General features: G+C 40.7%; 1 protein-coding gene across 1 annotated transcript in view; it reads left to right on the top strand.

Annotated features, from left to right (window-relative positions):
* Positions 1-408: 408 nt before the first annotated feature.
* LOC120737670 (contactin-associated protein-like 4) overlaps positions 409-17,075 on the top strand; it is a 115,038-nt gene continuing 98,371 nt past the window's right edge. Inside the window, 1 exon segment of the mRNA XM_040038503.1 lies at positions 409-590. Within this exon segment, the coding sequence (XP_039894437.1) occupies positions 506-590 (85 nt within the window). The 5' untranslated portion in view covers positions 409-505.

Genomic DNA, 17,075 nt, shown 5'->3' on the forward strand with positions numbered 1-17,075 from the left:
ATGACAATGACTATTTTAGCATGGTGATATTAGCATATAGCTAAAAAAAATACCACTCTTTAAACAAGGTCCCACACGAATTCCTTGCTCATTTTTCATCTTGTAGCTACCCCTGTAAATGTTTTTATTCATTTCTTTCTTTTGTAATTCCATTATTATTCATGGTGTAACACGAGTAAGCCTAATTTCTCCCTCTGTGGGGGCTAAAGGTTCCGAATAGCCAGGTCTGCATCTGTGACCTGTTTGTTTATAGGCTATGCCTAAAACCTGAGAACAAATATTTCTGGATGTTTCAGTCAAAGATAATTAAGTTCTGATAAATTGGACGGGACTGCACAACACACTTCAGCCACCTCTCTCCCTCTCTTATTTTCTCTCTGCCCCGTCCTCCTCCTCCTCGCTTGCCTCGCGCTTGAGGAGATCTCTCTTGTAGCTGGAGAGGAGAGGTCGACTGTCTCTCCTCCAGCAGCCGCCGGGCTTCTCTGCAGCCTCCTGCCGCTTCATCATGGATCTGGGGACTAAAAGAGTCGCTTGGATTATCGCTCACGTCGCCCTGCTTCTCTCCATCTCTTACGGGACAACCGGAGAAGGTGAGCCGGCTGTGCGCGTCTTACTTTTCCCGGAGGATATGCGGGGAGTGCGGGCAGCGCAGACCGCACAGAGCAGTGTTTAATTTCTTTTTGGAAAATCAGAGTTTCTTGTCTCTGTACTGTGTGCAAATGTGTTGAGTCTGTTGTTTGGTGAACTTGTTGTGATGATGAGGAAAATGTGGTGCTGCTCTGAGAATTGGCGCGCCTCTGTTGCGCATCACTGTACCGAAGTGGTTCGCTGTAGTAAGAGTGATCAGATCTCCTCTTGTTTACTAAAACTCTATCAGCATCAATATTACACACATAAAGTGAAGTCGACCTTATTTACAATGCAGATTTTCACCTTTCCGACTTTTAAATATTTAATCCTCACATTTTATTCATGGTAAAATATTTCCTCTTAGGGAGCTTGGCCACGAAAACAGGGACGGTGCTGCTCTGGAGGGGTATCAACACATGTATTTTAATCTAAGCTGAAGACGGCAGTTAATTTGCTTTGCATGCTCTAAAAGCACATTGTTACTTCATAGTTAATTTGGTGTTCAGTACACCGTGACGATCATCCTGGAACTGAGCCACGTCTGTTCGTACACACACGCACATCTGACAGGAGCCAGGTGTGGGAGAGAGAAAAATGTGGAACGCAGATCGGAGAGACAATTTGATTCCGCAACTTCTTTATCTAACTGAGCAGTTATTTTATAGCTCAGGTCATCTGTAAACGTGGAGGCAGGTCTGAGATCGTCCACATTTCGCTGGAGTTAACGAAAAAAGAGGAAAATGGAGACGAATTGATATGAATCTTTATGTGTAATAAGCCATTGCAATTTTTAACTGAAACAGATGTAAAAGTTCTCCCCGTGGTTTTATTCTCCTTTTCCACACCTCCCTGATATGAGACCAGATGCTCTATTTGTTCATTCTTTTCATGTCGTCTTTTTCCTTCTCTTCCTTGACTTTTCTTAGCTGAAGAACCAGCACCATCGTCTTTGTCCATTTTCAGTATTTCATTCTTGCAGTCTGCATCCTTGTAGCCCTCTCTGTGACACTTTGTGACACATCTTTATGATAATGTGGCACATTACCATAAAAGTGACAAAGGAAGCAATCTGCACCATTATTTGTGGTTCTGCTGCAGTTTGATGGAAAGATTGTCAGCTGAAAGACAGTAAAGAGAGTGAGTTGCAGACAGATTCTTTCTTCTGTGGCTGGATGGATGAGGGGGCGCAGGTGATGTCAAGTTATCAGATCCACTATACACTACAGCTTCACTAAAATAGCTTAATTTCCTCAGCTGTTCCGCCGTATCATATCCTTTCTGCTCCTTTTCCTCCCGCTGCGCCTCTCTTCTCATTTCTGTTCTCTCTCTCTCTTTCTTTGTCCTCCTGTTTGCTGTCAGCTTCGTCTCTATACAGCAGATTTCCTTTTTTCGTCTTCTCGCACCGCTTCTCTCTATAATGCCATCTTGTTGTGCTCCCCATTACCTGGGTCTTTGCTCTGCAGCTGCATCTGAATAGAACGGCTGCTTGTATCGTGTCACTTCCTTCCTCTTTTGATTTCCCCACCTGCTTATTTTGTCAGCGTCATGGCCACATCACTTTATTTTGCTCACTATTTGTACTCTTTCTCCTGACACACTCCTTTTTTGGGTCATTTCTGAAAACTCATTCCGTGTGCTTTTGTTCCTCCCACTACCATTTCTCTCATGTTGTAAAAAAAAAAAAAAAAAAAAGCCTTTTTACAGCATTTCACTTATCAGTAGATAGAAATATATCAATTTTCTGTTGGTCCAGCTTTAAATTGTTTTGGCCCCACTTTCTCTTTCTCTGCCTGTCTCTCTCTGTGTCGCACAGCCTGACCCAGCAGCACACTCATCATGCATGGACCATAAACCACAGCAGCGTAATAAGTTAAGACTGCAGGGGTGGAGGGGGGAGAGAGAACACCAGCTGCAGGTTTTAGACTTAGCCTTATATCTACATCTCCACCACCCCTGGAGACGGTTCACTGTTCATTATGGCTGAGGTACTAAATGACAACAAAGTAGAAATGCATATTTTAACAGCCACAGATGGTGCTCCAATGACTTGTTAGCCGGAGGAGTGGAGCGCTGGGTTTTGTGTGATGAGATTCAAGAAAGTGAGTGTGTGAAACAGCAGGGCCGCAAAGTCACTGCGCATTTAATCACCTTTTGATATCAACAGCGTGATAGAGTTCTGTGTATTTTGAAAAACCTTGTTTGTGAAAGTAGAGCAGTGAAGGGCAGGTCGGTGCAGTCTCAGCAGAGACCAAACGTATTACTAAAAGGTTTCATTCAAACCACAAAATCTGTCTCGCATAACAACATCAGGCGCTGAAACTTCTTCATTACTTTTGATTTCTTATGATTCCAAACCAATAAATTGATTCTTGGTACCAAAATTGTTTTTAAAAATATTTTTTATATTTTTCCCTATATTGGCTTCTCTTCATTCGCTTGCTGTCAAATCTAGAATTGAATTGAGAATTCTGCTCCTTACATTTAAAGTCTCGAATAATCAGGCCCCATCTTATCTTAAAGAACTCATACTACCATATCATCCCAACAGAGCACTTCGCTCTCAGACTGCAGGGTTACTTGTGCTTCCCAGGATATTTAAAAGTAGCATGGGAGTCAGCTTTCAGGCCTCTTTTGTGAAACCAGCTCCCAGCTTGGATTTGGAAGATAGGCACCCTCTCTACTTTTAAGATTAGGTTTCAAACTTTCCTTTGCGACAAAGCTTATAGTTATGGCTGGATCAGGTGACCCTGAATCTACCCTAAGTTATGCTGCAATAGACCTAGGCTTCTGGGGGCTTCCCATGGTGCACTGAGCATTTCTCTTTTTCTGACCTCTTTTCACTCACCATGTGTTTATACATCGCTCTGCACTTAATTATGAGTAATCATTCATCTCTGGCTCTCTACCGCAGCATGTCTTTTGTCCTGTCTCCCTCCCCTCACCCCCAGCCGGTCACGGCAGATGGCCGCCGCTCTCTGAGCCCTGTTCTGTCAGAAGTTTCTTCCTGTTAAAAGGGAGTTTTTCCTTCTCACTATCGCCATAGTGCTTGCTCAAATGGGGTCGTCTGATTGTTGGGGGTTCTCTGTATTGTTGTAGGGTCTTGAGCTTACAATATTAAGTGCCTTGAGGTGACTGTTGTTATTTGATGCTATATAAATAAAATTAGATTAAATTGAATTGAATCAAATCTCGAAGGTAAACAACTGAAACACTATTACTTTTAATCACATCTGGATGAGTCTGTGAGGTACTTAGATAAATTTGAGCTGTAGTCCCTTGATTAACTGACACAATAACTGCAAACAATTTCCACAGCTGTTTCTACAGCTGTCTTTTATTCTGTCATTTGACAGTTTTTCTTCTTTTACCTTCTTCCTTTAGGACTTGCCACAGCAGATCATCTGCCTCCACCTCACCCGGTCCCTTACATTTTTCTCTGTCACATCAGCCTTCTGCATGTTGTTGTGGAAGTTTTCCATTTAAATAAAGCCTGCAGACGAGCGGTGAGCGGTAGCTAACATTCTTTAATCCAAACACACAAAGAACAGAAAACCAAGCTTGTGGAGAGCCTGCATGACCGCGGGGCAGACGGTCAGCAGAGTCTCTCTGAGCCTAGCATGGCTCTCAGTTAAATACCTTCTTCAGGAACAAAAGGCTGTTTCACACCTTAAGGTTCACACTCCCTTGCTACCTACCAGAGTCCTCAAAGAGACAAAAGACTCTTCCTGTAGAGCTGTCTGCTTCCCCCAACTTCCTTACTACACCCCCACCATTTGTCTTAATGTATGAGTGTGAGACTTGTTTAAATCCAGTGGCACCAAGGCATTATACAATAAAATAATGTGATTAGTACATAAGTAAAAGAAATTCCTATACAATCCCACCCTTTGATTCTTAAATCAAGAATCACATTAATACCAGAATTTCTTTCCTAACATTCTGTATATCATATCAACATTATTGTACACTTAAAGGAGTTTCACACTGTGTCCTCACGTCACTGTTCTCTCACCACCCTTTGTTCATCTTTAATCTTCCCCACAATCTAAGCTCTCACATGCAAATGGAAACAACAATGATACAGAGGAAAGGTCTTCTCCAGAGTGTCAAAGTACTTTGCATGGCAAAGTGAAACAGCATTAGGTGGTCATTCTCCGTCACGGTCATGGCTCCTGGTGTCTGTGCCATTTACAGAGTCATAATTCCAACGCTGATCTCCCTCTGCGCTGTCACTTTTGGAGCTTGGCACGCTCTCTCCATCCCTCGATTTCTGTTCCAACGCCACGGACGATTTAAGGCAGAGCACGTCGTACACCTTAGTTGTCTTCCTCAACGTCAACGTCGAAACTCTTTCATTTTATTTTAAGATTTTGCTGTTCAAAATCTCCTCGTGACAATCCTTTGGAAGCCCAGTGGTGCAGCCCAGTTGTGCAGCCCACTGTCGTTTGTCAGCTGTCCTGGAGATGGTCCCTGCTTCTCACTGGTCCTCTTGAAGCCTTCTCTCCTGGTCATGGTCTGCATTTGCACCTCAGCCAATCCTTCCATATCTCTCATGTCACGGTCTCTGCAATTTAAAAATGAAAACTTCCCCAGAAAACCCTCTTTCTCCTATGTCAGCTTATCACAATTAGACATGCACAATAAAGTTGTGCACTGTCTCTTAAAAATTCCCAGGGCTTCTCCCCTGGAGTAGTTTCACTCCAAGCCCTGTCGTAAGAAAAAAACATTAGCCAGCGGTGTGTCCTGCTGTAAATCATGGGATTAGATCCCACGATTAACCCTCTGCTGTGGAAAAAGTGATGTAGATGTTAGCGCAGCACATCTGTATGCACACTTTCTCACAGTGACCTCTGCACTGTAAACAATACAAGGTCATGAATAACACACTGCTGGTAAATTCACAAAGACACAGAAAGTGGCAATTAAAAGGTTAAGTCAGCACGGCCCAAAAGCTCATGCAACCCAGGATGTTGCTGTCACCTTTCTGCTCCTGTAAAAAGAAACATACATACATCCACCCTTTTGTCACTCTGGGTGGAGGTGCAATCTTGCATACTGGTGTCAAGTCAGTCAAGCTTTTGTCAGTCCAGTCAGTCCCCATTTTTTATTTGCTGACAGTAGAACCTCTCGTGACGCAATAAGTTTCTACTGCCAGCAATGACGTCATTTCAAAAAAGAAAAAAAAGAATTTAGACTGGATTACCTCGCTGAATCCTTTTTGACAGGGACTTGTTTTCTGATTTTCCCAAATAAGTGGCTTTCTCCCGAGCCCATTTTAATTTTGGAGAAGCTCACTTGCGATTGTTCAACATGTTGTGTAGCGCTTTCGATCCCGATATTGCAGACCTGCTTGAAAAAGAGAAAATTGCCAAACAAAAAAATCTCAGTGCACTGTTAAAAATCAAAAAATATGAAGGCCTCTTTTTAGAAGTTGTCTAAGCATACTCTCTTAGAATGATAGATCAAAACTGGCAGGTTCAAAGTGGTACCAAAAAAAAAATGCATCAGTAAATCCCCAAAACATTCATCCACCAGTCACACCTCACACAACAGCAATATTCTATTAGATAATGAGTTTTGTTTTCTCCCATGTACCCAGATGTGTGTCATGATAAGACCTCCCTCACACATCAGAAACAAGAAACTCAAGAATCTATTAGTCTCCACTCGTCTGACCCTTCTGCATCATTCTGTTTGACCCCTGCTATGATTCAATCATCCTTCCCCAAAAATAATACTAGTTCACTAGTCTATGTATCACTTCTTAACCTACTAAGTGAACCGGACAAGATGATGGTAACAGAAACGCATGCTTAAAATACTGTTTGGTCTTCATGAACTTCATTGCATGTGTGTATGTGTTAGTAGGATTAATGCATTTTTCTGTTTGTCTAATTTTTGTGTACCTCTCCTCTTTGCGGTGCTCCAGACACTTTTCAATTCTCCACGCAAGGCAGTCGTTTTTTCTTCCCAGTTTCCTAAACCCAAATTTTTTACCATCTGTTATCTCCAGTGCCAGTGGCTTTTGAGAAACTCACAATACTAAAACAAATGTCATCGTGTTTTTGGAATCGTTCTCTTCAGTTTTGTTTCCATCAATGGCCAGGTGACAATTAATGCTATTTTTGGCACTTGTTTATGTCAAAGCAGTAGACAGCAGGTTTATCAGAGGGGTGAAATTGAAACAAAACAGCAAAATTGTTGTTTATTAGTCACTGTTTGAGTTTTCGTCTTTCCTTGCAAATATTTTATTTATAACAAATATCGAGCCAAGCAATAATGTGAGTTTGTTATCAAGAGAGTTTCTCATTCTGTGAGTGAACTTAAACTGCAGTTGGCACAATTGCCCTTGCTCTATTTTGCAGCCTTGTTTGGGTCAACATACTGTAGTGGCCCATGAATGAACTCCACCTCCACCTCCTGCAGGTTGGAGTTAGAGTGGCCCTTGAATTTGCTGCAAACTACTGTCAGCTATTTTGACCAAAGTGGCTGAAAAACGCTGTAAAAAAAGAGATTCCCAATCCCACAATTATACATGTCCTTGAATAACATTATCGATAACAGAGTAGGTACTCTGGCACGGACCACTCTCTTTATCTCTTTGATCTAATTGTACCCTTAGAAAGTTTTCATGTTTCACTTTGTTCAGTTTTATTTTGTGTGTCCTTAAGCACAATGTAGGAAGTATGGCACAGCCCTGAATGTATTTCTAGATTAATTAGAGGCTTGTTTAATTAATTTTGATGTTTTATTGGGACAAAATAACTTGCCAGTGTTTGAAAAAACCCTCAGATTTCTTGGACTATTGCTTTTTGTGGATAACAGTTTTTTTTTTATCAGAGCAAAGCTTTGGTACATGTGAGATATATCCGGTTTGGTTATTTAATTACATGGTGCGTCTGTTACTGTTAGCAGCTGTGAACGACACAACTAAACAGTGTTGTACCCATATCCAAAGATTTATTAGCAGCTTGCCAAAGGACAAACCAACTGAGGAATGTATACAACTGTATTAAACTCTGTTATTGATCCGCTGGCCTTGATTTCCCCATGGCTGTTGTGTACTAATAATGAAACACAAAAGCCTGTATTATTCAAAGCTGGGTGTGGTTTCATCAGATGCAGTACAAGCCATCTCTAATTAGTGAATAAATTCCACTGGACACTGTTCAGTGTCTAATGTCCAGTCAACCAAAAGCAGTTATTGCTGTTTTAGAGAGGAGCGGTGCTTCAAAGGATAGTTGCAGTTTCACTGACATCTACACTGGATGGCCAGGAAGCATTCACCATGTCTTCTCGGCCGCTTCTCCGGCGCTGATAATTGGCGTCTGTCTTGTGTCAGTGACGTAAAAGACGGATTTAATGCGACATGACCGTTCAAACAGCAGTCGCTATCTAAAACATCGGATATGTATCGGATTCAGTACCACATACAAAAGTGACCCAGATCGGATTTGAAAATATCGGATTTGTGCCGTTCACACTGTCATACCATGATCGGATATGGGTCGCATAGGGTCAAAAAAATTTGATTTGATGCGCTTTTGCCTGCAGTGCGAATGTAGCCTTAGAAATGCAAAATTTAAACAAAACTCAAAACACCCAGGGATTGTAACACTTTTGCATGTTTCCATTCTGAAAAAGAGATCAATTTATCTGTTGCACTTACTGGAAATTCTTCTTTATCCAAACTATGACTGAAATAAAGCAACCAAGATATTCAGATTTTAATTCTTGCTTTGGCTCATTTCAGAAATTATACAACTATAGACCACATAAACTTTACCTTCCACAGAATGGCAACCAAACTAAACATCTTGAGTAAAGTCGCTGGTGTGCCCTTTAAAGACAGTTTCAATCTGCTATTTCCTGTGATGTCCATCTGGTTGATGAGTGTTTCAGTGAGTAGGTGCATATAATAATTTATGCATGTTTCTCTTCTCGGGGTAGGTTTAAATTAATTATATTGGCCCGAGGTGTTTTAAGCAAACATGAGGTTAAGGTTTATGTAAGCACATTAATATGAAGATGTAGCTGCCTGAAGTGAAGGAGACACTTCTGACCTTCTGCTAAATGCACTAATGTTTCTCCTAGGATAAGAGGACACTCCCTGCCTTTGCTTCCTCGAGCCGAGGCTTAAGATTACGGTGTATTCACGGTTTAAATGCTTGCTAAATGGCTGCTTAAGTGCAGAATTAGTTAGAAAGCAGAGTATATAATAAACCTTAAAATTCTTCAATATGTATTTATACAACCGGATTAGAGGGTGAATATGTAGATGCGAGCTGGGCTGTTTGGAATATTATACAACAGACTCAAACTCGTACAAAATGATTGAATGAGCAAGGTGAACAAATGAAAGAAAGCAAACAGCTTTCCAAGAAGGAAGAGAACAGCTAAAAATATAAGTAATGATTTTAAAGGCTATCTAAATCTACTGTCAAAGTTGATTCCCTGTAAATGGATTTGGACTGCCATCTAAGAGCCACAACCAGAGGGGAAAAAAACAGCCCATGGCTTTCTCAGTCCAGTAGCCCAAGTTGTCCTTCAGCCTTTTATTCCCTAGAGAGTTCCCACTATTGTTCATCAGTCATCTAATAATTGTCCATGACTTCACTCCACAAGTCATTCGTTTCAGTGCCACGGGCAAGGTCTGGCTGAATCTGTTTATCACAGTAAATTGAAAGGCAATATCGTATTTACTGAGGGTTTCTGATGTTTTGTTCTTTCTTCACTATAGCTACCATCTTTCAGTTAATGTAAAATTTTTTTTAAAAAAATAGCGTGATTATTGATAATAAACAAAATCTTAATATGTGCTTATTTACTGAGCGTTAGATAATTTATCTGGTACTACATCTTAGACTTGCTGCAGATTGGTCACTTGTAATTCAATTCAATTTTATTTACACAGCGCCAAATCACAACAACAGTCACCTCAAGGCGCTTTATATTATAAGGTAGACCCCACAATAAAACATACAGAGAAAATCCCAACAATCATATGACCCCCTATGAACAAGCACTTTGGCAACAGTGGGAAAGAAAAACTCCTTTTTTACAGGAAGAAACCTCCGGCAGAACCAGGCTCAGGGAGGGCAGCAGGACAAAAGACATGTGGGGTAAATGTGTCACGTTTGGTCACATTTTATTAATTAAGGCTTGAAAATAGTGACTGAGGGCATAACATTGTAGAAACTTTCGAAAAACGAGTTGGATGAAACAAAGTATCTACTCAGGCAAAAAAAAAAAATAAATAAAAAAAAGAAGGGTGCATTTCTGTGCTAAATTAATTTCTTTACAAATAGGGAACTAAAATGTAACTGTAACTCCAAAACATTCAACATGATACTTTTGTTAAAACACTTGAATTAAATCCAAAGCTCTTCATTTAGTCACATTCTGGCTGTTGGATTCTACACACCACCACAGTGGTGTGTAGAGGCAAAATAATGAAAGTCGGGTCACTGTCCAAATACTCATGGACAAGTTGGTCCCATTTGACTGTGGGTCTTATCATTTTAGGCAGTGTAACATTATGAATGGAAACATATTGTAGCTTGTAGTCACAGCTGGGAGTTGTAAACATAATTGCACTCTTTCTCATCTCTGGACTTTCAGCTCTGGATCATGTAGGTGGTGTGGGAACAGTGGGAAGAAATATGGAGTCAGCTTTCGATCAATAGATGGGTCAGCTATGATAACACACACCCTATTATTTATTAACGTGACACTATCTTTCTTAGCCGCCTCTGAAATAGTTTTTTCTTATCTAGTCAGTCATTAATCATATTACTCATCATCCACACATGAAAGACTGATGATTGCTCTCACTTTCCCAGCTATCATCTTCAGGTATGTTCCCAGTCTTGTGCTTGCCTTCTACTTCTCAGTCTCATCAGTCTTTCTTGAGGTATTTATCTCCCCGCAGAGCTGATTTAGAGCCACTGGAGTGTGCGCTATAATCATAGCCTAATGACAGATAATCTCAAGAACACTAAATGACTTTAATCCTAGCCTAATGACAGATAATACCACGACACTCCTACTTTACGTGTGTGTGTGTGTGTGTGTGTGCGCGCGCTCATTTGCATTTTTCCTTGGCGTTTCAGTGATGGTGACTCACTGGTTTCTGTGTCCTCAAGGAGAGAAGTTTTCAACCTGAAGCTGTTATTAGTTGTCAGTTTACTTTCTGCCTGCTGAGAGAAGGAAAGGTGTCCTCTCCTGTCGTAGCTTCAAAGTCAGTTTGAAAAGCTATTTGGGAGTCAGACGTTTTGTCATGTGAAGCAGGCTCCTGGGAAAGTGGAGGTAATGTTCATTCATATTCAATCTGGTCGTGAATCTTTTTTTTCTTCTTACCACCTGCTGCCATTCTGTGCATTGATCATGCTAAACTGAGGTAGACACCAAAAAGAGTCTATTATGCTTTAGTTATATCTTGGCACTAGTTTTTGCTAATTACATCAAATTAAAGACAGCATGGTGTGGTGATTTATGCAGATAAGTACTCAGATATTAAATGCTGATTGGTAGATTAAATTAATGAAAGTTTTTCAAAAAGAAGGGGGTCATTTAGGCTGTGGAGGCTCTAGGGGAATATTAGGGAGTTGTAAATGTAAAAGTATACCGTATCTCTTTCAGTATTAATACGATAATGAAAATGCAGAGGATGGTGCTGACTCAGCAGCATATTTCAGGTGTGTCGCAGTCTTGACTCAAGGGAATTTACTGCTTCTCAATGAGCTGCTTGTTTGCACAGAGAAGAACATAAACATAGGAATATTGAAAAAAGTGGCTGAGAATAAAACCTTGTCATGGATTCTTAATGGTCATTTATGTAAATTTGTGCAATATAGAGTCATGAATGGGGTATGATGGAGTCAAGGTTACAGAGGAAGCGAGAAACCACCAGCCATGAATCTGGATTTAATATCATAAGAACCAGTAAGTGAGGACCTGACAGAGGATTAAAGTGCAGTCATTTGACATTAGGACATGGTGGATGGGTTTATTTTTTATTTCCAAGGCCACCCATAAGAAGAAACCTGGCTCCCAAAAACAATGAAACCATTTATCTTGTGAGGTAATCATCATCCCAGAGAACTTGTTGTCACTTTAATAGTCTTCTGGAAGTGCTACTTCTACTGAGGTCTGTCCTTCTGCCACGGCGGTGCAGACGTTTTCTCTTCATTCTTTCGCTTTGGTTTTCGCTGTCAGGTAACTTTTCATAAAGTTTTGAAAATGTTTGCATACGTTTAAAAAAAGCATGTATTTATGCATGTAAAAACACAGACCTGAATGCAAGCATGACCAACAGTATAACCAACGTGCATTGATGATGCTTAGAGTAACAACAATACAACCATACTATTAAATAATAGCTTACATCTACAGTTATTTCCAAAATCTTGTGCCACTCTTCATTTTTTTTATATTTTGCTCCCAAGGAGCCAGACTTTCTCATCATTTTATTAAGTGGTCTTAAGCAATACTTCTCCCACATTATCCAGGAATTTTTTTTGTGCTTTTACACTAATTTTTATTTTTATGTTTTTGTTTTCAGAGGAATTGTTTTTCTTGTTAAGCCACTTAACACTGACCTATGAAACATTCAAGAATCAGAAAGGCCAGGGATGAAGCAGAGAACCAGTGTATACACGAAACAGACATCTTGGCAAAGAACCAGTTTTAAATATCTTTAGGAACTTTGTTACTAGGAGTCTGTTGCAAGAGCACAATATTTGTATTTTTGCACAAAAACGGTGATTCCCAAAGAGCTTTTGCATATGTCAGCACTGTGTGCAGTGTGTCCTTGAAACATTTGGGGAAACTGGACAAGATGAGAATCTACCTACAGCAGATGAACAGCAGCTGAACCCAGCTCAGGTCCTGCGTCAGCAAAGACCGGACACAGGACCTTAGATGTATGTGGTCCTTCAGTTGATCCATCTACTATTTGCCAAAGCCTCAATAAAAATGGTCTCGGTGGAAGGTTTGCTATTAAAAAGCCAAGGAATGGAAACAGTGTGAAAAGGCTTTTAAGGCCAAATGTGACTCAGTGTGAATTAATTATTGTTATATTCCTAGAAATTAATACTTACAAAACTTAAACTATAAATGTCCTTACGGGCCCAATAATAAGAATGCATAAAATAAATTTGTCTCGTGTACTAGAGTAACAACATATACAGAAGCTTCTCTAGACATTTCAAAGTATTGTTCTATGATTAGTTATTGTCATCATTTATGTTAACCCTCCACTACTAGCAAGCTTGAAAATGAACAACTACTCTGTGACAGTTGTGTCATTGCCTTTACCCTTACTTGAGCCCAGTAGAAAAATGATGAAAAACTGGCTCAACATCGAGTCGCAGAAGGAGACAGGTGGTGTCACTGAGCTCTGGAGACACAGACCGCTATGAGAATTTTTAATGTCACATTTTCATGTCTTTCCCTTTGCAGAACAGGTTTCACCTTGAATTCCAGCGTGTTGGTCTGTTAAAATGGTACTTATGACTTCTGCATTATTCTCCACTTTTGCAAGGCTAATTAGCGAATGTGTGTTCAGCGTCATTACATATAGTAACTTCATGCCTCACGCTCCTAATTTGCCCTCGTTACAAAAATAGATGCTGATCACAGCTTAATGCTGCCACTGCTGTGTATTTTTTATGAAGTCAGTACTGCATGACCACAGCTCTGCAGCCTGCTCCTCTGATATTCTGCAGCGACTGCTGATGAGAAGAAGCACGGCCAGTCAGTTTGTATTAGAGAGGAGGACAGAGCTGAGTCAGTGGCCATTAAAGACAGAAGGGTGAGGCTGAATTTCAACACAATAAGACAGCGGTAAATTAGAACTAAGCACTTTGAGGTGAAACAGAAGAGGACAAAATGAAGAGATGGGTAGTGAGAAAGAGGAGGAATGAGAATTGGGGAGAGCTGTATAAAGTGTGGAAGGATAAACTTTAGGGGTCAGAGTCTGCAGGCTGTCTGGGTGGAGTATTCCCTCTGTGTTTCTCACAACTGCAGTGACATTTTCCTCTGCCTTTCCCATTTTATCCCTCACTGATTTTGCTGTATGTGTGTATGTGTCACCATCTGCTCTCTGGATGCACCCCCTCACTTCAATAAGATGAGCTGACTTGACTTCAGGAGACGAAGGAGGACGACAATGACAGGGAGGATAGCAGCAGTTATGACAGAAACTAAGGAAGGAGGGTCAAGATATGTAGAAAAGGGGAGAAGAGCAAGGAAAAAGAAAGGGAAAAATAAGTATAAAGTCAGGTGGGAAGTAGGAGGGTCAAGAGAGGTGAAGTAAAGAACACGGAGGTGAAAAAGAAGACATTGGTAGAATGAGAGGATAGCTTTGTTCAGACCTTAGTACATTCCTGTCTCTCTGTAGTCATATTGTCAAATGGCTCTATAATTTAATCCCCTGCTGGCTTTTAGTAGAGTGTGCCTGGGTTTTCATGTTCAGCTCTTTGTTTTTGCAGACCCCTGCAACTTTGTGTGTGTTTGCCAAGACTGCACTGGTATAAATATTAATGCCTGGGCATAAAAAAGTAGATCCAGCCATATAAGAAATCTGAAGACTGAACCGCTTTCAGACTGAGAATATTACTGTTTCTTTCTGTATCATCTTTCTAATTAAGTCACCAAAGAATACTGCATTTCAAGTAAAGACGAGGTTGTGCTTCAGTAGAAGGTAGTTAATGGTTTCTCCCTTCACTGCCTCTTCGGGATCTAGTTAGCTTCACATTCTGGGCTAGTCTACTCAAAGTATTATAATATACCCCAAGCTTAGCGTTAGCAACCTATTCAACACATGTCAAGTAACACTTTTGGGGCGACCACCTTCAAGTGCTTCTGGACAGCTTACCTGATCTTAATAAATATAACTTTAATAGAATATGATATTTATAATACAATTTATTTCTAAATATAACCAACAGAAGAGGTGAATGATGGATGAATCCAGAGTTTCTGCAAGTGTATTACAAACCCTAGGACCACCAGGCTGTTAATGAGGGTTGTTTTCTATTAACACAGCCTTGTGAAGTAGGTCTGTAGACAACCTATTACAGGGGTGGCTGTAGCTCAGGTGGCAGAGCAGGTCAGCCACTAATCAGAAGGTCGGTGGTTCGATCCCAGGCTGCCTCCTGACTGCATGCCAAATATCCTTGGGCAAGATACTAACCCCATGTTTGCCTAGTGGTGGTGGTCAGAGGGCCCACTAGGCGCCAGTGTCCGGTAGCCTCGTCTCTGTCAGTGCGCCCCAGGGCAGCTGTGGCTACAATGTAGCTTGCCATCGCCTGTGTGTGAAGCGCTTTGTAACATTTTGAAATACTGAAATGCCTCAAACTTGCAGCATGTTAAGCCAATTTTAAAAGTAGCTTGGCCACATCGACGTCAGATATCAGCTAGGCTTCCTCGTGACTTACAAAACTGCCTATACGCTGCCCACGATTAAGCCAGACTCACTGGCAGATGTTTTTTGACTATAGCCATAACATTCACAAATGTGATAGTCACACAAGAGAAAACAGTGGTTAGAGCCTGTGACATTAACAAAATTACTGCAAACATGTGCAATGAACTTCCAGTCTTGTTGCCTTTGAAATGTTTGCTTTGAAGATTGAGATGATGTCTGCTGTTGTCTTCAAAGTAACATTGGTGCATTAAGACAGCGATAAAGCTGCTAACACTTTGCATTTAAATAGGGTCAAGTTGGCTGTTAAATTGTGATAATAACCGTGGTAAATTGTCAGAAATCACAATTTTTTGTGCTGTCAAAATACACAGATGTACAGAAGTCAGGCCATGATTGTTTGGAGGTTGCCTATTCAGTGCAATCACCATGCGACCACCAATTTTTACTGTTTGCGAAGAGTTTTCAGTCTTATTTTTGCTCTAACGTGACAAAGCCATAAGTGAGCAATAAGTGATTAGACGTCATTATTTAGAGTGGACAACCATTGTGTCACTAAACATAACGGCTACATTTTGTGCCTCAGTATTTCTGCAGTATTTTATGGCTTCCTGAAAAGAATTAGAACTTTTATACGAGCAGATTTTTGGACTGACAGCGGAGTCTGTTATTTCTCTCAGTCGTCAGGGAGTTGAGAGTAGCTGCAGGAAGTTTTCAAGTCTTGATCGCTCATATTGCAGCTGTGTGATAAATTTCATTCAGACATACCAGGAAACAAAAAATTCAATTTCGGTGAAACACATTATCAACACAAAGATAAAATACTTCAAGCTGGAGTGAAAGATTAAATCTAAGGCAGGCACAGAACAAATGTGCGCAGTACTGCTCTTGAGTGATGTCATCTACAGCCCTCTGCTCTGTAATTACAATCATCATCACCTGGATGAGCATTTTTCTGAGGAGGAACTGGAGTGCTTATTTGGTGTCAAATGGGTGGTTTAACATTTTATGTGTGTGCTTCTCTGAGTTTTGGATTTTTCAGCTTGCTATAGAGTCAAAAAGCAACCGTGGTCTCTCAGTTATTTATTATTTCTGAGCAGTGGTGAACTTGAGTCTGTCTGCATTTGGATCCTCTGCTGCCCACACTTACATTGTCCTATAAAGGCTAAGTCTGAAAGCTCTGCCACACTGGTCACAACTTTGGACCAAATCTCTTCGCTAGTCAAAGAAATCAAAGTATTCTCTTTTTCCCCAAGCCCTCGAAAAAGCTGAGTGAGGCAGAGGACATTTGAGAACATCAAATTATCTGCAAAGAAGTTTTTTTGAAGAGCACTTGCTGTTCTAACGACTCCCCGGGGGGGGGATGGCTGTAAAGTAAAACTGAAGAGATGCTGTGACTGCAGCTCTTTCTATGTTTTAGTTGAGGTATGAAGAGGCTGTGCACAGGCAGAGAAAACGTAGCTGTTGTGCACCTTATATAAAACTCTGACATTAGCAATAAGTAGAAAATTGTTTGTCCGAGGTCATTTTTTTTTTCTTTTTTGTGTTGCACTGGCCGCTGGAGTTTTGGTCACGAAGAGATAAGAGTCTTGTTCTGACTAGTGACAAAGTGTGCACAGACAGGCAGGGTGGCTGTGTAGTAAATATCAAGTTTCTCAGCTTGGAGAATGCATTCTTTGCCCTGTTTGCTTTTTGATTAGATCACTTTTTTCCCCACCTGTGGATTCTTCCTCTTGCTGTTTTGTCAGGATCGGATATAAAAAACAAAACAAAAAAACAGACCTATAAAACAGTAAAGTCATATATGTGTGTGTGTGTGTGTGTGTGTGTGTGTGTGAGTGTGAGTGTGAGAGAGAGAGAAAAGCGAGCCTTTATTTGGGCTGATGAGAAGAGTACAAAACAAAACATTAACAGTGGCAAGGAAATACTAGAAATAACTATGACGAGGAGCATTGTGATGGCCAAACTTGGGGCCACACTCTAAAGTCAGTAACTCTTCATTTCTTCATTTGAACAT

Source organism: Simochromis diagramma, unplaced genomic scaffold, assembly GCF_900408965.1.
Source record: "Simochromis diagramma unplaced genomic scaffold, fSimDia1.1 OVJJ01000247.1, whole genome shotgun sequence".
In the NCBI taxonomy this organism is placed as follows: Eukaryota; Metazoa; Chordata; class Actinopteri; order Cichliformes; family Cichlidae; genus Simochromis; species Simochromis diagramma.